At 37.4% G+C, this 20,955-nt stretch overlaps 1 protein-coding gene across 4 annotated transcripts; it reads right to left on the bottom strand.

Moving 5' to 3' along the window:
* Window positions 1-1,953: 1,953 nt before the first annotated feature.
* On the bottom strand, window positions 1,954-16,147 carry RB195_012657 (uncharacterized protein; the record flags this gene model as incomplete). 4 transcript variants are annotated; one of them, XM_064202132.1, is made up of 9 exons in its annotated part: window positions 1,954-2,079; window positions 2,139-2,912; window positions 10,014-10,137; window positions 10,850-10,983; window positions 13,022-13,097; window positions 13,764-13,899; window positions 14,025-14,121; window positions 15,750-15,881; window positions 16,061-16,147. In XM_064202132.1, the coding sequence occupies 9 exons, from the start codon at window positions 16,145-16,147 to the stop codon at window positions 1,954-1,956; spliced, it is 1,686 nt and encodes a 561-aa protein (XP_064058013.1). The 4 variants fall into 4 exon arrangements, with proteins under 4 accessions (XP_064058013.1, XP_064058016.1, XP_064058014.1 ...); XM_064202133.1 differs by lacking the exons at window positions 1,954-2,079; window positions 2,139-2,912; window positions 15,750-15,881 and adding an exon at window positions 9,893-9,955; XM_064202134.1 differs by lacking the exons at window positions 1,954-2,079; window positions 2,139-2,912; window positions 13,022-13,097; ... (2 more) ...; window positions 15,750-15,881; window positions 16,061-16,147 and adding exons at window positions 9,893-9,955; window positions 12,071-12,142.
* Window positions 16,148-20,955: the final 4,808 nt, after the last annotated feature.

Raw genomic sequence — 20,955 nt, 5'->3', positions numbered from 1 at the left:
ACATTTTTGTGTTTTGTTATAGTGTGCCTGCGAGGTTTTTAGATGGGACCTTTATTTGACCGACTCCAGTCATCATCTATTTAGGCCTCTGAAGACGGCGAAGAAGCCGAAACGTCAGGCAAATAAAGGTTCCATCTGAAAACCTCGCAGGCACACTATCACAAAACATAAACAGAATATGCCGAGGTTTTAAGACAAGAGAACATTCGAACTACTACGTGAAAACATTTTTTTTATCTGAGCATAGAAGTTTAAAGGAACTATTTTGAGCTGTACTAAAATCAAATCACGGAGGCGTTATTGAAAAATCTGCTGTATTTAAATACGTAGCAAAAGTGTCCGTGTCCGAAATTATGTACGTGCAGAGTAGTTGAACGTTCTTGCTCTTACGAACCGTTTCCGTTCGAATTTCTTCAATGGACAATAGGAATTGCCAGTTTTCCGGTGATAGATGATTTCGATAATTTTGTAAACAAAAAATGTAACATGAACGTGGATCTATTACTTTGAAAAAATGCACAAGTGAATTCCTTCACCTTAATTGGAAATGGCGAATAGAGGTCAACACGAGTGCGAACAGTTTAACGAATTAGCTCCGTACAGCGCCGATTATATCCCGGAATTTGAGAAGGAAAAGAGAAAAAAACTTTGGTAATTCCTGTGTTTTGTTCGAATAGCCTTCGTTCCTCCATACATTCCACAAAAATTTGGGCGACGAGTGCAAATTCTTTGAAGTGCTTCATTCGTACTTATGTCTGATCACGGATCTCAAGCATTTGCTATGAATTTCTCGAGTATTTCACTGTAGTTGAGATTCTGATTTGAATCAGACAAGAAGTCGGGATCAAAGACATGCTCTGTTCCACAATTCGACTAATATGAGCGATTTTTGTGAAACATTGATGAAATATGTACATGATATAAAGGATAAAAAGCCTCCGGGGCATCAATCCACCTGGGATCCGCCAACGAGTTTTTTACTGAAATTCGTAATCGTTGGAGTTTTGGAACGTGCGTTAGCTATACCATACAATGACTTGCGGGGCCCATCCGAGGATCGATGTCAATGTTTTTAATCTCTCAGACAATTCTAGTACCAGTTTATCGACCCCGGAGTAATGAAAAGCTTGGTCGGCCCTGGAGCGGTTTCGAACCATCGATCGATCGTGTAGACAGCGGAACCTCTAACCTACTGCAATATACTCGCTCACATCTATCATCGGTATGTTATATTAATAGAATACAGGGCGTAGATAAGATTTTTCACCCTCTGGCTTATCAATCCACTTGGGGCTTTCGATAGGAGCCGCCATATTTTATTGAGAACGTGTTTTTTTTCGTAAACGTTGAGGTTTTGGATCGCGTGTTGGCCTCTGCAAAGACTTGCGGGCCCGATCGAGGTGATATTGATGTAGTTAGTATATTTATACCAGGTAGAAAAATAATTAGTTTAATGTTAAAATAAAGTTGATTTAATATTATATTTTTATATAAAATCCATTATTATTGTTGCAAATCCATTATTCGATTGGTTTTTACGGTAGTCTATAAACAAACTCACTATACACTGAAATTTTCTCTCTTCTTTTTGTGTATTTACAGTACCCCTCACAGTAGGACCGCGTGTGCTTCGGTGAGCATTTTATCGTCTCCCCAGTATTTTCTGAACAGTTTTCAGGACGGAAAGAAAACCTCGGAGAGGATGTGCAATTTGAGTATATGCCCATATCTCTTTTGGGTACCTTGCTACTTCTTTTCGTTTTTAATGCCATCAAATACGATTTTCCTCTTTTCTCTGTTTTTTTCCGTAATCATGAGTGATTATTTCCATTCTTGTGAGAAGTTTAAATTAACCATTGGAATTTATCGTAATGAACGCATAAAAATGTGAAATTATTTATTCGTAACCCCTGAAAGAAGACCCCGCATAACGTTATCGCTGATATTATGCAATTAGATACGGCGAGCTGCTCGGAATCTGCGAGAGTTCGTGTAAGCGAGACCGTCACCGCCTCCGGCCGAAACATAGGGTGCTGGATGAGCTTTTTCGCCTTGTTGGTAGCATCCGTTGACGTCTTGCTGCAAATAAACTATGAATTGTGCTTATAGTTGGCGTTTAACGAATGTAATAAACTTACCTTGCCACCATATGGTTGAGGTGGTTGAGGGTACGTTCTTGGTTTATCATATGAGGGAGGAGAAGGCCCTGGGTATGAAGGTGGAGAAGGAGCCGGGTATGAGGGTGGCGAAGGTGCCGGATATGAGGGTGGAGAAGGTGCCGGATATGAAGGTGGAGAAGGAGCCGGGTATGAAGGTGGAGAAGGAGCTGGATATGAAGGTGGAGAAGGCGCTGGGTATGAAGGTGGAGAAGGCGCTGGGTATGAAGGTGGAGAAGGAGCTGGATATGAAGGTGGAGAAGGAGCTGGGTATGAAGGTGGAGAAGGAGCTGGATATGAGGGTGGAGAAGGTGATGGATACGAAGGAGGAGAAGGTGATGGATACGAAGGAGGAGAAGGCGACGGATACGATGGACGAGAAGGCCCTGGGTATGAAGGTCGTCCTCCATAGCCGCCGCCAGGTTTTCCATGTCCCCCAGAAGGCTTTCCTCCGTATCCTTTTCCGCCTCCTTGCTTATAACCTCTTGGTGCATCGGATTGTTCTACCGTTTGTGGGCTAAGAGCGCTAAGAATTGGGCCAGTACCAAGGAAGATGTTGTTATTCTTGATATTGGAAAGGAAACTGTCGTCAGCTTTACCACCATCAGAATTGTAGGCTTGCTGATTACCATTTCCAGCAGACACTGGTGGATACGGTGCTGGCTGATTGCGTTCCGCAGCTTCGTAACCTCCCTGTTGGGTATCGTAACCACCTGCGGCCACGAGTCCGATTACAGCAGCCCAAATTAATAACATCTAGAACACAACAACATCAGAAAAGAATTAAAAAGAATTTTTTTCAACATAACTAGGAAAAAGAAAATGTATTAGAGCGATGAGAGCATACATGATAAATGTCTCCGGTAAATGTGGTTTTTATAGTGTTTGTAATACCACAGTGGATGTGTACATTTCAGTTTATTACCAGTTTTACTTGCGATATAATTCCGATTGACCTTGGAGCTCTTTGTAAACAACAAGATTTTAGAGCATTAGTTGATTCTTATGATGTATCGAACGCTAAATGATACCGATGGTGATACATACAAAACCGAAAAATACCTTCAGGAAGTGGATTCATCCGGAATTTGGGTGGAGATGATTTGACCCACGATTATACGGCCTTTGATTGATATTTTTCGTTTCACACATGTTTTTCGTTTTTTTTTTTACAAATAGTACTCTATAAAGCACATTTAATCGTTGTCAAACTTGCTCGATGCTAAAAATGTTTAATAGAGTACAGTATTCCTAAGTCATCACCTATTCACCATCTGGATAAATGTGACCCTATAGCAGTGCCAAAGGCGGAAGTACTGTCAACTCGTTTAAAGCGCACAAAACTTGTGAATTTTCTGTCTCATTCTATCAGGTTCCTTGAAATCACCTCAATGCTTCCATAAAAACTTCTGTTTCCTGTCCAAAGCAGAAGTTTTACTAAAAATCCAACAAGTTCAATAAAAAAGATGAGAATAAACACAAAAACTGGTGAACAAAAAACAGCGTAGGCTATTGCGAAATCACTTCGCGAAATTTCTTGCCCAGGGCATCTACGAAAGTCGCCCTTCTATCCGAAAATGCTAACGAAATCAATTCTAATAAATAGGTAATACTAACAAATATACATTAAGCCGTTCACGTCGGCTCAAACAATTTCATGCCTGAAGGTCCTTTTAAGGTACATTCCACCAGATCCAGAACAGATAGAAGTGGTGACATCTCTTCACCATTTTTGACTGGTGATTTGGCGCAGAGGTAATTGGTCACCACCGCGTCTACATTTTCAAACACAGGAAACAAAAAAAAAACAAAACAAAAAAGAAAACAGGAAACAAATACTGGTACTAAATATTGGTGGATGCTGACTTGTTACAGCTCTTGGCCTCTACAAATCATTGCATAGACAGGATCAGTTGAACTTCCACTTCCAAATAGAAGTACAGTTTCCAAGAAACTGTAGATTTCTGGATTAAAAGAAATTAGTGGTGTCAAACGTGCTAGAGCATTTCGGACGAGATTGTCTATCTCATTTTTAATTATCCTCCTCGATAGTCTTTTAATTGGTGGGATTTTTCGTTCCTATTCATGAGCTTTTGTGAAATAAGAGCCACTCGTTTCATTGATGAAATATTGGGAATAATATTGGGACCGGTCAAACGACCTGAAGCTCGGTGCATTTGCGTAGGAGACTGCGCACGAAACGGCGCGGGTAAGCGTAGCGGTTCGGATCGATGGGACTCTAGCTGACACCACTCATCGCTGCAATTCCCAATGGTCCCACCTCGATCTGAATCTCAAAGGTAGTAATTATTGTTACTGAAAGTAAAAGTAGTCGGTGTGCTGCAAAACAACCTCTAATGTTTTGCTGATTTTTTATACGCAAATGAATAAATAGTTCAAATTCTCTTACCTTACGGTGGAATAAATGAATAGTCCGAATATTCGAGTATTCGAAATTTTTACTGAATATATCAAACAGACGCACAGCAGATCAAGTCGCCAGTTGAGCGCTTGTACTTTTAGAACAAGTGTCAGCATTTTTATATGAACGTGGAAAGAGTTGGAAGTTCATAAGTTTATGTTTTTCTCTTTTTTCTTCTTTTTGTGCTCATTTCATCCACCTTATTCGCATGAAATTTGTCGGATGTAGCGCAGTCGGTGAGAGGTTCCGCTGCGCTTGCACGATCGATCGGAAGTTCGAATCTGGCCTAGAGCCAACCAAGCCTTTCATCTCACCGAGGTCGATCAATTTGTGCCAGCTCGTCGTAAAAACACTAAGGTGACCCATCGGGTAGCGTCCGTAGGTCACTGTATTGAGTAGCCACACGTCCGTGAACCTCAAACGATTTTGAATTGATGTGAACGTGGTGTGGCGCATCCTAAGGGGATTGATTAACCCCGGGGAATTAATTTAATTTAATTTATTATCTAATTCACAACTGTAAGATACTTCTTCCAATTGTCTGTCGTGGAAAATCTATAGGAAAATCACACTGGTATTTCAAGTAATAAATTGATAAAACGCGATTGCACCACTTTATAAATCTAATTTTTGTTTTTTATATTTTATTTTGTATTTTTGAATATTTTCCAAAATTCCACACATATTATATATATATTAATTTTTTATTTTATCACACGTACACATATTCATGTGTTATTTACAAGAAATTTACACTCTACTAGGAATTTCTAGCACCTAACGATGTCGTTCTCACGGGAACGATGGGTGTGCGTCAAGGATTGCCATTTCTCTGTCACATTCGAACACATATCGCTAACGTCAAATAACAGCAGTTACGATCGGTAACGACCTACATAAAAATAGCCAGGATTTGATTGATCTTCATCAACAATCTGTGATTTATCAACGACCAGTAGACGGTGCAAAGTTTGACACTCGTCCGCGACCGTGAACGCGAAGATGCTGATACTATGTAAAAGATAAAACTATATGAGATATTGATTTGCATTATTTTTATTTTTGTATATTTTTGTATTAATTTTCAGGGGTCACCAAATCACCGTTGCCAACAAATTCGCTTCCGTAATGGTTGGATATCAGCCGTGAAAGTTTAAAATTTATGATTTTAAATTAAATTTTTAAACATGCAAGGATTTTACCAGTACCAAAATCTTGTTAATCCTCACTTCTCACCTTAGATGAAAAAAAAAAACGCCTCGACCATGAAAAAAAGTAGCATCATACTTATTTCTGTAAATGTAATGTGAATTGGAGTTCGATTCTTTTTTCACCTCTGGGGTCTTTTTCATTTTTTAAGTTCATTCTCCTTGAGGTAATAACTCCATTTCATTTCCTTCCCTCATCTGGACTAAAAAAGTCGTAATTTTGTAATATTCGAGAAGGAGAGAAGCTGAGTCTGCCCTGATACAGTTCATTCTCACTCTAAAATCTTGTAGAATGTTGTAGAGCGCTGGTGTTTCGCCTTTGTTTACCACCTCTGAGTTAATAAACGTAGGAGCATCTAGAGAACAGAACGAACAAAGCTTGCGGGTTTGCGACGGACGTTTAGGTTCTGGCAAGGATCTACAGAACCATCTCTCCATTCCTTGTGACTTTACAAAACCCTTCCACACTTCTGAGTGAGTTTATGCCAAAATACAATAAGTGCAGTATTTGAGTACTAAATTACCTAGGCTGGAATCGTCTATGGCGCTGATCCTTGCTCTTTATATTCCTTTTCTCTTTTTTCCGCCTTTTCTCTATGTATTTAGTGTATCTTTTTGTATTTGTCCTTGTCACATTCTTTTTTTCGCAAGTTATTGAACGTAATAAATAAATAAATAAAAATTTGTTCAATTAATGTAGCATCCCAGTTCCAGTGATGTTCGGATGTCTTTTTGAGAAAGCCAATACGAAAAAAACCATCTGAGGTACAAGAGATGGCTGAAATGATGGATATGAAAACTGCCTTGAGAGCTCTTTGACCGTTACGGTATCGTATTAACGTTGATTTTAGATCTCTTATTACCTTGAACACCACAATGCGGTGAAAAAACTGGTAAGATACATCGATAACACTGACGTCCACGTCGTAATCAGATGGATGCCAATTAACGTGTGTTGGTAATCGAACCTTCGGGTGCTAGTGCGCGCTGTTGTGCTTCGGGTCAAGGCCACAAAAGAGAAATCTACTGAACTAGGTAGGATAAGAGAAGAGGAACTGAATTCCTGATTTAAAAAGTTTCCCGTTCGTGCGTATGACTCTGAAATCGATCGCAAAATTTTAGATAGTTATTCTGGATTCTTTTTTTTTCTTTCTTTCTCTTTCCCTAGCTTCTAGAAGTTTCCAGCTCAAGAACCCAGGAAGAAAGAGTGTATTGTCCTAAATCGACTAGTGAAAATTCACTTCTATTCGGGAACCGCATTCGAATCCAGTTTAACCTAACAGAAGGAGAATTAAAAATAAGATTGACATTTCTTTTCCTTTCTTTTCAGCTATGTAATCGAAAAATGTAATGTAATGTAAAATAAAAAATGTTAAATAAATGTTAAACGTTAAAATAATGATGTTCAGAAAGGTTGCTCTAGAATATCCTCCACAAAAAATGGAAATGGGAATGAATTATGAGAAAGAAAAAATTTCAATAATGAATGTATTGTATTGTCTCAACAGAGTCCTTTTACAGACCATGTTAATGCTATGCGAATTAACATGGTCTGTAAAAGGACTCTGTTGAGACAATACAACATTCAGAGATGCAAACTCTTTATTTTGAAAAATGAAATTTGAATTTTCTTTTTTGGAATTTGCGCAAAGTACAATAAAAATGTCTAACTTCTTTAAAGGTGTGCATCGTTATGGGAAATAAACTCGATTGTCTGTTTTAAGAAACACACTAACAGTTTCATTCTCTCCGTAAATAAAAAGAAAAACTAAATAAATAAATAAATAGTAAGCCATATTGCGGCCAAATAAAATGAAACTGATGTCGCGTAGCGGTTTTTCGACAGCCATTTTTCTACACCGCAACTGAGAGGTTTTATTATTAAACAATTTCATTGAGACGAGAAATTGTTTCTGAAACTTCAACTCAGCCGACCATAAAATTCAGGATGTTGGATCTATCTACAGAACAGGACAGTACAGTAATGGTTTGTACTTTAAGAACAGCACAAAAGACCACGCACACACATTACTTTTTGTAAAATGGTCAGCAAGTACGGAATTAAGAGCTGTGTCTAGATTTTTTTTTCAAATCCCGAAATGATGTTCTGCAACTGTCTGTACATTATGGCTTTGGTGTACACAAATCAAGGATATAAGTGCAATCCGGCTCGATTCCCCTACCTGTCGTGAATAAAATCGTGGGAAATGGCATTGTCGATCGAATTTTCCTACAAGACACCTAACAACGTGTTATCTCTGCAGGCGCGCTGCGTCTGCGAGCGAGCAGATGACAGTTAATAAGGTATTTCAAACCCACGCTTGGACTGCATGGAATTTAGCCACTAGGTCGATTCTCCTAACTGATTCCACTCGATTCCATGACATGACCATGTCTGTGCCAGCGTTTGCAAACCACGCCGCCTGTTACGTAACCATTTCCGTCAATGTTGAATCATAAATTAGAACTTTTCGACGACAAAACTGTAATCCCGTCAAAACGTTTTGATTTATGGTTCAACATCGTAAAATGGTTAAATGGTAATAGCGTATGAATACATGGCAACATCCTAGAGGTCCATACCACATTGTCACGTGTTTTTCAAGGTCCTTTATTTTTTTTATTTTTTTAAAGAATGAAAAAATGCACTTACATCAAAATATTGGACGCAAAAGGATTAAAACAAACTGAAAAAAAAAACTCAACTGAACCTAAAGGAAATTAATGAGCCTTTGTTTTATCATACTATCATATTTTTTATTTTTAACATAATATCATACTTTTATTTTTTTTTATGTACTGGGGCTTCGCGTATATGCTGTCATTATATAGGGTTACTAGTGAATTCTGGATTACTGGCTTATCCCCGCTGTTCTTCGACTAAGGACGGAACATGAAGAGAATTTCTGTTTTGGTTGTTTCTGTTCTTTTTTTTATAAATTCTGTACTTTTTTTAAAATAAATTTCACTACAATAGTTAATAATATAATAATATATATACCAATATAATACTAATATAATTTCCAGGTCAAAACGACATGAAGCACGACACAGTTGCGTAAGCGCTTGGGTTCGACGCGACGCTACGGTGGAGCGTAGCGCGGTTAGGAACGAGGGAGGACCCACATTAGCAGCATTCCTCTCTCGCTGCAGTTCGTGATGGTCCCACCACGATTCGATCCGATACCTATACCGTGTCGCAGTCGCTTTCGGAACTGCACTGTGTTTCATGTCGTTTTGACCCTACTATATGTCTCCTCGCAACCCATTAACGACCGTGCGCTTTTTCTACTCTATTTCTCATTCATTTTATCTAATTCTTTATTTTTACTTCTTTTCATTCTTATTTCTAATTTATTTACTTCTACAACCTTTACTTGAACAAGAAAATGATAAGTAACAAAAATAAAAATAATAAAAAAATGAAAAATAACAAATAATAATAAGCCTATTAAGTATGAAACCATTTCCAGAGAAAAAAACTAGGAAATCATGCTAATTATCCGGGGGTGGGTGGGGGGGATGCGATGTCCTCAAAGCCACTTAACCAGTTTGATAGGAGTGCAATCAGTATTTTCTAAGAAAAAACTCAACGCTTAGCGCAGTTGCGTAGGCGGTTAGGACCGGGATGGGACCTTCGCTAGCTCCAATCGAACTGCAGAGCCTAACGTCAGCGGTCCCATCCCGTTACTTTGAGCGCAACCGTTTGTGCAATCGCACCACATTTCACGTTGTTTTGACACAATTATGTAATTTTTACCCTCCTGACACGGTCCCATTAGTGCGGAACTTTTCCAGAATTAGACCTGATCGATTTTTTCTAGGTAAAAAAGTAGCAAGCACAAAGATCGATGGATATGGACATTATAAAATCAATAATAAGTATAATATTTATACAAACTTTGCTACTATACGTATCTAACATAAATAACTTGCTAGGTAATCAATTAAGGCATCACAGATCAACCCGAAAGCACAAACATCCGAAGAAATAGATCCGATACTGTTGCTTTTGAAGAACGAAATGAGTATAAAAATGAGGTGTACTCGAGTGATTTCGACAATATTCGGGTTAACAAAAAGGGGAAAAAAGGGAAAAGAGCAGATTACTGTGACACAACTTCGTAAAACACTCTTCCTTCGGATTTCTTGCGATAACATTTGTAAGTCTGGAAAAAGATTGGATTTACAGCAATGAGTCATCGATAAATTCGAGAAAACACTCACATTTCGTCCGACTTTCAGCTCCGTGTCCACATTAATCGTCACCTTATCATCTATCAAACAGTTCAGGATGATCACAGATCCATCAGATGTGCATTTCTTGGTAAATTGGTTCTCAGAAATCCACCTGATTTATCCATAGTTGGTTACAGACTTTGGGGGTTTTTTTTCGTGGACAAAAAGGTAGCTGCAGTGGAGGGGGGCACTCAAGTCTGCTCTAATCGAACTGCACTTGGAGCGCAAAATTGTCGTTAGAGCACAAAAACTGTCCTCAGCTGTCAAATGCGGATTGCAAGGAAGCCATCTTTCAGGTCTGGCCTTCGATTCTTTTTATCCTAGAAAGTACCACATGATATGACTCAGTGATTCACATCCCATTATGGGTTATTGATTGATTGACTCCAACACTCCAATGAGAAAGTTAGTTAAGAGGACAAGAATGATTTTTATGCTCTACAAACCATTTCTGTCCTCTCCCCTCCAATTGCAGTTCGATTAGGGCAGGTTTGAGTGCCCCGCTAACTGTCGGTTTGCTTTTCTTGGTTTAATTAGTTGGTATTAATTAGTCTAATTAGTTTAATTAGCTCACAGGCCAGTTACACGTTCGTAAACCTCAAATGATTCTGAATTGAAGCGAACGTGGGGCGCATCCCAAGCGGATTGATTAACGCCGAGAAACTTTACTTAACTTTATATTAGTCTATAATTTTTTTTCTATAATTTCCGTTATCCATAGAATTTTTACCACACCTCACAGAAATGTACACGACTCTATTTATAACGTTGCTTGATGTGATAGCTCTTCACTCCACCGTTTTCTCTGGATATATAGAACTCACGTGTCCTCCGGATTGTAGACCTTACCGCCGCTGACACATTTCACAGGCGGCTGTTCTTTAGTGCTGCTGTGTTCTGATCGGAGCGTTGATGGAGCAACTTCTTTTCGATTCAATTCCATTTCAGATGGTAGAAGCTGAAAATTTAATAATAGTAATTTATTTATTTTAGCCGAGCCCATATGGACCCATTAAACTGTTTATCAGTGGAAAAAAAGCAAAAAAGAGAATTCATTCACGTCCTCTGCTTGTGAATGTCATTTTTTTAAACTGAATAAGTAAGCAAAGTCTTTCCAGAAGAAAAAAAAAACCAAGTACTTCGTGAGAATAAAAAAAGTAAACGTTTTGAATGAAGTAAACAATAACAAGCCACTCTTAGTAAGTAGAATATTAGCAGTAGAATTAGAGCACATCTATCACAACGGTCAGTATTAGTAAAGCCTTAATCTTTCATTATGTTGTTTCGTGGATCCGCATCCATAAGAACTGACTGCAGAGGAAGTTGTAGGAGGCTAAGCCGATTTTTTCCCAATTTTCTTTTAGTTTACGAGCCGTATGGGGACTACTTCGGGTTTTATTTCACCTACTGAGAACAAATATGGCATCCATTCCATATAAGTTGAATGTTTTTTTAAAAGAAAAAGTCGAAAACCAAACAAAAGTGGCAAAAGTTGAATTCGTTGAAGAAAAAAACCTAATCCTGCTCAAAAAGAAAAGCCGCAAGAATTCGGATCATGAAATGTTAGGATACCGAAGACATAATTTGAATTTGCCGTTCCCGCGTAAAAATGAAACAGAAAAAAATAAGCAAGGATGAAAAAGAATTCCCATCATAAAAAAGCCGTGTGGTTTTCCTAGAACTAAATTATGATGAATTACTTATATTATTATTATACTGTATTATATTATATTATTATTACTTATTATAGAATTCAAATTTCTTTTCCGCAAATTTACTTCACGTTTAGATTTAAACTTTACCCTATGCTACTATTACATTCGGATCCCACATCTGAAATTTTCCTGAAACATTTCTCGTCGCCTTCACCATCCTCCAATTACCTCAGCACCGAAATCTTATCCGGATCTATATTACTATCTATTACTTATTTCCTACAAGAATGTTATATACGTTAAAAAGTGGTAAGCGTACACGAAACAACATAATGAAAGATATGAAATTAGCGAACGAAAATAGAGCATCACGCACTTACACGCACTTACTCGTCCGAGTCCGATGAATTTTTTCCACATAGGACCAAGCACTTCAACTGGTTTCAGCTGAAATAACTTCATGCACCATCACCTCAGATCACCCTAGTTAAATTCCACATAACACCTTCACAAACATTTCCCGGTCTTGTATAAAAATGAGATTTTCACTAGACCTGAAGCAAATATAAAAAATTGAAAATAACGGGGGAGAGGGGAGGGGGGTGAGCGGCTGGGGAGGTTGCTAAAAATGCATTTTCCGTAATGAAACAAGATTTTCATTGACTTTTTATAACTAATGTTTTGTGGTTCTCATCATTCTATCTTTTTTGGAAGTTAAAATATGAATAATCTACGGTAACCAGTGTAATGGTTATCCAGAAGTCATGTTCTGAAATGAAGACAGGTCGAAATCGCCTCAAGCAGCACAGTTGCTCATAGCTCAAAGCTCAGACAATCCCAAGGCAGAGGAAAATTCTATGGATATTGATGGAGGTCGCAGGTACAAGCGACCTCTGCGATATGAGTTCAAAGGAGTTGTATCGTGGCTGAGGAACTACACGCATACATGTAGCACCGCCCATGTGCCATCTTCGCTACAGTTAGGTCAAGAGGACCTGAAGCTGGTGCAGTTACGGCGGCTGCGCTCGAAGCCGTTAGGATCAGTTGGGGACCCATGCTAACAGCATTTATTACGGTAGTTCGCGAAGATCCCACCCCGATCTCAACCGCTGGCCCCACCGCGCGGTTTCTATGCTAAAACCGCCGCTTACGCAACTGTACTGTGTCTCATGTCGTTCTGATGCGATCTGATTGCGACTATACACTTCGGATTAAAAGCTACAACAATCCTATTTACGATACCAAGATCAATGGGAATTCAAAGTTTGGATCTACACACGAATAGAGAGATTTTTGAAAGAAGTAAACGCTATGGCTAACACTTCTTTTAGAACCGCTTACATTATCCTTGAAATTGCTTGGCGTAGGAAGACCTTCTCTGTTTATTATCACTGTTCCGTTTGGGTATTGGGTGCACCTAAAAGAAAACAGAGAAATGAGCAAAAAAAATCCATGAATAATAGCAGTAATCCATGAATGACCAGCTAAGAGCCCAGGATTCTATTCGGGTGAGAAACAGTACTGTACTTTCTTCCACCCAGCACATTTCACCTATGAGTTCTTGAAGAAAAGTCTCCAGAAACTTCCACTGCTTTCGTGTATCTTGTAGTTTTTCCAGTTACTGCCTCATGAAATCCTCCTACAGTAAACTACAGTACCACATTTAGACCTGCACTTAAACTGAAGCTTAGAATTAAATATTCTATTTGGTATCACTAAATACAGCATGCCATAAGCGAATCTGACCCCGAAGATGGATATCACGGTATTTTCAGGAATAGTCACTATCTCTATCTCCTTCTTGCGACGCATCATTGGTGATGTACTCTCATTTCTGCATCATTTGTTCCCACTACTAGTTTAAAATAATATTTTTCTAGAATAATTTAATTTAACATTAACTATTACTATCTATACCAACTTATCGAAAAAACTAGCATTACTTTTTTCGCAACTAAACGTGCCTGAATTTTTTCAAATATTTCTAAAATATCATCACTCCTGCTTCAATAAAACTTCAAAAATCTTTGTAGTGATTGATTTCGAGTGATACTGTATTTGGAGGAAAAAAAACCTCACTTACGTGTATACAATCCCCGACAGCACTAAATGTTGGTTGAGCCCGACGGGGATTCCGGCGTCCGTTAGGCATTCAGTGATGCGGGCACCATCCTCTGTGCAGGTTTTACGGAAGTTCTGCTGTGTAACCCATGAATCTCCTAGAATTTCTCTTTTGTAAAGGAGAAAAAAAAAGATTTCACCGAGAAAAAAAACCTCACTTACGTGTACACGATGCCTGAGGGTACTAAATGTTAAAAAAAGCAGAATTTGAAAGCACACTTACCGATATTGTGACCTTCGCAACTTGTTTGTTGTTTACTCTTCTTATATGTCCTCTTGATCTCGACGCGACCGTCTCTCATCACCGTACATTCGTATGTCTACATAAAAATGATGTCAGACGTAAACAAAAGCTGAACTCCTTCAAAAAAAAGTAGTCCGTTTCTCGTAAAAAAAAATAAGCTGAGCTATGAAGTATTTAAAAAAAGGACATTGAAGCGCAATCCGAGAAAATTAATGTGGACAGTTAGGATCAACCGGTGCTATTCAGATGGCCATATCAATCGGAAAAGCGTGTTTCCAACCTCGTACGGGCATAATTGTTTAATTTCCTCAAACTCCCATTAAAAATTGCTAAGAGCTAAAGTTCGTATCGATAATGTCGAACGAAATTATGCAAATTTTAATTTTTTATCTTTTTCGTGGGAATTTTAGGAAATTGAAAGAAAAACTTTTCGAAGAGCACTTCTATGTTTTCTTTCTCGATCAAAATCCCTAAATTTTATTCAATGTCCTTGAATAGTTGTAAGATTGTAAGAGTACATTTCTCAACTAGTTGCCGTCAAGGGGAATGAAAGAGATATGTTGGGACCACACCCAAATGTACTAAGAAATTAATTTCTATAGACAGAGACAAAAGAACACGGCGAAATCATTTTACCACAACAAGTTCGTGGTACGTTGAAGTAACGAACGAAAAAAAAGGAAAAGGATTGTTGCACTTTTCTCGTTTTTTTTTTTCTTTCTTCACTTCTTTTTCACGGAAGGTCAGCTAGTAGGTCAGTCAAATGAATGACGTCATGCTTGAACGACAAGTTTTCTGTATATTTTAAATTATATATTATATATATTATTGCACATATTACTATATTATACGATGTATATTATTACATATATTGTTACAATGTCATATATTATATACTACTATATATATGTCTATATTATCTACTATAGATTGTATTATATTCTATTGTATTGTGTACTGTATAGTAATAATACATGATATTATATATTACTATATTATCTATTATATTAGACCTATATCTATACTATATAATATGTATTATTGAATATATTGCTTTATTTTTCCTCATTTTATCATTTATTTCGTCTTTCTCCACAATTTTCTCTTTAACAGTTTCTAAAAACTGATTCAATAGTTATAGCCAGGAATAAAATACACCACAAAATGAATAAAGAAAGAAAAATACAATACAATTTCTAAACCAGCTTCTATGCCTCAGGCAACACAAGTCACTGCTTAAAGGCATCACCCCAGGGATCTGAGGTGGTACAGATTTCAGGTGGAGATTTCCTACGGGGTCGTAGATTATAGGGAGAAGAGGATTCATTCATTTCTTCCTAAATGCCGTAAAAAGATGCGGCGCGTGCGCAAGGCTGGCGCGCTCCAATCGAACTCGTTGTAGGAAATGGCGCGCCGGGACACCCGAAGTAGTGTCTTCCGTGCCGTTTTTTACGGCAATTAGGAAGAAATAAACGGGATCACCCTTCTCTCCATAATCTACGATCCCGTATACAAATACTCCACCTGAAATCCGTACCACCTCAGATTCGTGGGGTGATGCCTTTAAGCATCGTAGCAACTCAGCCTTATCTCTGTAGGAAACGAAGGCAACAGCACGAGCTGTGCATCTTTCCAGAAAGAATCCATTAAGCTAACCAGGAGATATGGTCTTTTCAAAGATAAAAGGTGTAAAAAATCACTTACAGTATCTCCTTGTGTTAAAACTTTTCCAATATCAACAATATCTCCATGGAGTGTTTTACATCCGATCACTTTCGTGTACCACGATCCATCTGCATTTATTTTGCATCTCATCACAAATGTTGATCGTACTACCTTTAAAAAAATGATGAAAAACTATTTTAATTCTTCTTTAATGACTCTATCCTTTATTTTTTCCTTGCATTATTTATTATCATTGACTCGTGACACCTACCAAGAAAAAGCGGTCTAAAAATACCGATTCACAGCGGAAAAACTTGTTCGTTTCAGTCCTCTCGGGGACATTTACTTACCCACGTGTCCCCGTCCTTGTATTTCTCGTTTTTGTGGACACATGCCATAGTTAGAGCACATAGCGACAGCGTTAGAAGGATTTGCATGCCTGAGGAAAAAAAACATGAATAAAATTGAACATATCTCGTAAAAACGTTAATAAAGATCGACTGATCGAGAGATTGAGATGCGCTAAAGAGTCTTTACAGTACACTCTTTACAGTAGTCTTAACAGTTTACAGTAAGACCTTAGAGTGCACTAATTCGAAGACAAACAAACTAATATGTACAAAAAGTGTAATAAGAAGTTTTTTTTTTCAGAACATCATCAAAAATTTTTGAAGTAAGATAGAAACAAAAAAAACCTCTAGTGTTCGAAAAAGCAACTACTTGGAAATGAGAAATAAATAGAAGAAGAGAAATACAAAGAGCATATGTACATATGTGTAGATTCGACATTTTTTCATTTTTTTTTCGTTAAAGGCAAAATAATAATAAAATAAAATAATAAACAAATAAATAATTAATTAAAATAGCAAAAAAAATATTTTAACTTTAATTTTTGAAAACTGCCTCCTATCCACACCTTATTACTTGTTAGTAAGAAGAATCTAGCACAGAAATTTCCATGTAATTTTCTCGAATCCTTCCCTTCCTTCCCTTCAAAACTGGGTTGTTCGCCCATAGAAGAAAGTCTCGACTGCAATACGCACCAGATACGAACTTTAAAAAAGCTGATAAATATTTTTCAACGACTAATATTAATCGGTAAAAATAGCCTAAGAACAGCGATAAAACCTTTTCTCCAGTGATGAATCCAGAATGCAAATTAAAAAAAAATCCCAACCTACTCGCATTAAGGTACACAAATAAACACTTTTCACCCATCTGAGATGTGATTTTGAAAATCCAGAAAAATTAATCGCGGTATTAAGCTATATGGACGAGCAATAGGGACTCAAAAACCGAAAATGAAATTCTATAATTAAAAAATAGGTATATAAACATTGACCACCAGAGGAAATGGATAGCTTAAAAATTACTCCTTATATCCCTTAGTTTTTCCTAAGGTTTTTTTTTACATCTGCTTTGCTTCTTAACATCTTTTTCCGATTTTAATTTACGATTTCCGGGAAGCCATCAAGAAATTTATCTTAATTCCGAAGCAAACAGTTAAGTCTTTGTGAAAGAGAAATTAGAAAAAATGCTTTAAAATCTTGGATCAATCCTTAATTGTAATGTTAACTTTTTCCTGAATTTTCCAAAGAAGCCCAAAATCAAATCATTTTTATAACATTGGCTTAACTTTCTTTTTTTTTCTTATTTTTGGAACGCCATAAATAAGATAATTCTACCTCCGTAACAAGCATGCGAGTCTTTGAAAAGGAGAAGTGGAAGAAATGCTAAAAAAAAAACTTATTAAAAAACTTACTTAAAAAATGGATTACTGTTTAGTTGTAATGTAAAAATAAGCAATTTTTCCCCTCTATTTCGAAGGTGTCGAAAATAAAAGCAGATTTATAACAGATGATTGAACTTCTTTTTTTTTCGGATTTCCGGAATGCCGTGAGGAAAACCAATCTCATATTCAAAACAAGCAACATATTTCCGAAATCACAGGAAAAAATAAGAAACTGCGCAACAAGCTTTTTTTACAACGATGATAGCGCTGCGTGATGGAGATGAAGCTGCCATGAGAATCGACTGCGAATGACTAATCGCTAATGGTGGTCTTAACTGGTTTCGTGGCGATCGTCGTGGTGAATGCCGCCGATCCAAGTTCTATGGGGGGATAATCTGGTGGATAACAAGGATTTGTTAATGCTCTATCCTAATCCTTAGAGATCCTAAGCGAAGCTCTCAGCGACGTGTCCTTCAAAATTCTGAAGTGAATTCGAATCACCAAGGAAATGGATTCTGGAGTTACTGCACCATCAACCGGACCCTCGGAATAAAGGACTCTTCTTAAAATTCAGGAGTGTTCGAGAATCACAGAAAAGATGGATTCTGGAGCTGATGCCCTGGATTCTGGAGTGATTGCGTCATCAAAGGATGGTCGCTGAATGAAGAAATGAAGACCACCCAGCCATACAGTATGACTATGAAACCTACGACTGGAATATCATCATCATACATAGATAGATCGGCCTTGGAAGTGTGAACTGTCTGTCACACAGTAACAGACTCATCATTCGTCTTCCGTATTTAGCATAGAACCATGAATGACCTTGCGCTTTGCTTTTAACACTTTACGATAAGCACCTTCAATCGTCGGGTTTTTCACGCGATGCAACGATTTTATTTCAACTACCATGCAGGAAAAGACATATATATTTCATAAAAAATATCGAGGTTTGGCAAGGATTGAGGATGATGAGGTATACATAGCATCAAAGACCTCGAACTATTTTCGGACCTATGATAATAAAGAGGATGTTGAAAATTGAGGTCATAAATAAAGTTTATTCGATTCGGCACAATAGGAAAATATAAGTACATTAAGTAGTACACATTGCCGAGGTCCCAAGAAGAAGAGAAGATTTGAAGATAGATATGCGTCACCGTTCAACCACTGTAGCGTTCTGGATTTGGAAAAAGGAGGATTTCTCGACTTCTGTAGCAGGAGAATCACCTACCAACCCACCACACAATTTGCTGCGAAGGAAAAGTCTTGCTCTATGAAACTTCTAAAAAAAAGAAACTATAAAACTTTTAAAACTTCTAAAACCTAAGTCGGAATTTAAGTGGGCTTAGGGAATTTCTATGAAGTGGTTGAGAACTAAAGCAGGTCTGGTACCAATTTTTTTAGACCCCAAGGGATGAAAGGCTTGGTGAGCACTAGTGCGGATTCGAACCATCAACCGTTTGGCTACAGCGGACCTCTAACCGACTGCGCTACACCCGCCTCTATATTTAAAATTAATATTTAACTGAAATATTATATTTGCTTATTGTTTAATTTAATTTTAAATTTTACTCTTGTAAGCGTTTTTCCACTATTCAATTTATTTCAACCATTCCGAAGTCAATCCATCATCGAACAAATGTCTTATTTCTGATACTTTCACTGTTTCGTTCATTTCATTGTTTCATTTTATTTTCTCTTACGTATTCAGCAATCACAACACCTCACAAATCATCGAAGAAGGCGCTCACGTTGATTCTTTGAACATTTTTTCCGATTATCTTCGATTTTTTTTAACTTTTTTCAAGTCGAACACATGCTGCGTGGACTATCAGTACGTGTTTTTGCCACAAAGAACAAAGAGAAATCTCTCCAGTTGCGACCGGTTACGACAATGTTGTACTTTTTTTAAAGCGAATTTCTGTGCTACGCACGTCAGTGCGGGATTAGAAGTGCTTTTCTCATTGTAACGTCCGACAACCCACAGTAATCACATTAAAAATAATGCAAATTAGTAAATAGGAAACTTTTACGTAGGAATTTTGCTCAGGAACAAAAGTAGTATGAGAGCTACTATGGAAATATCTCATTGGGAACACTTTCGCTTATTTTTCAAGGCCTATTCGAATATGAAGAAATGAAAGTTGCTTTTTCAAAACTTAAAAATCTCACCTATTTACCGCCTACGTTTCATTGCATAGGAGAGTGTAACGAATTGCCTAATTAACCGGTAATATCTCTGATAATCAAAGATTTTGGTCTTTATGCCCGTGGAACTCATGAAACAAAACCTTTAAATGTTTTCTTTCGTGAGTTTCACGGATATAAAGATCGCTTTATCGCCGGGTAGATTGAGAATTGTTTTCGGTGGTTTTAAACCGATCCCTATCGGAACTTCTAATTCAGAATTGAACTTCTGTCGAAAATTGGTACCTGGTAATCCGACCGGCAGTTCCTTGAAACTATTTTTTTTTAATTCTTGAATGTTGATGCGGACTCTAGAGTAGCAGTACGCGGTAGTAAACATATGATTCATCTCGTAGACGTCAAAGAGAGGGAGTTATGGAAAGGCGTTGCAGGAGTGCTGGACATACCAACTGCGAGCATTCAGAAGAAAAAGATGGATAAGATGCTATACGGTAATTGTCTCCTGAATTTTAATTTGTTTGTGATTGGACTGTACAGCCGGAGTAGTAAAAACTAAGATTTTCGTGTTCTTCATCGTATTGTTGCATCAGATGTAGACTAAGGCTCTAACTCGTTGACTTCTGTACAGAAGAAGCACTTTCTGACAATTTCAACAAATTGGATTACAACCTAATATTTAATATTTACTTATTTTAGTTATTTTTTTAAAATTAAATTCAGTATTTTTGCGCTATCAATTTATTTTATTAATTTTATTTGATTTAATTTATTTTAATGTTTATTAAATTACACCTTCTATGTTCTCCAGAAGAAGAACTCCTCTAAGCGCGCTCTAACTGAAATCTCATCACTTTTTAACAAAAATATTTTCTGGATTTCGGTGAGAAGAAAAATGCTGGAATGTTGAAGTCACTTTTACAAGAAGGTTGCAGCAACCACATGTCTGGACTTTTAGTTGAAAGAAAGATGGAATTCTTTACGTGATTCATGATTTATGAGGATTTCTCTTTATATCGAAAAAGGTGTCCTCTTTTTTTGCTGAGTATTAAGTTAAATGTTGTACTGCACTTCATTAGAACGAGTAAAACGAGAATTTTGAATGGTGGTGGTCCAGTAATGTTTAGGGAAACATATTAATACTCGTGAATGTGTCAGGTAAGTTTCATTTCAATTTCAGATTTGAGCCGTTCCGTTCAGGACTTATTTAAGATTGGTTCACCTAGGTAATGTTTAGATAAATCGACTTTCATAACCTTTCCTGTGATCTTCTATCCACTTTTTTCGAGGAGTTCTCGAGAATAATGCAAGCAATGGAAATGAAAATAATAGGAGAGAAAATGAGCAACGAAAAGTCTTCCCACA

Source organism: Necator americanus, chromosome V, assembly GCF_031761385.1.
Source record: "Necator americanus strain Aroian chromosome V, whole genome shotgun sequence".
In the NCBI taxonomy this organism is placed as follows: domain Eukaryota; kingdom Metazoa; phylum Nematoda; class Chromadorea; order Rhabditida; family Ancylostomatidae; genus Necator; species Necator americanus.
This window is presented reverse-complemented; position numbering and strand designations above follow the sequence as displayed.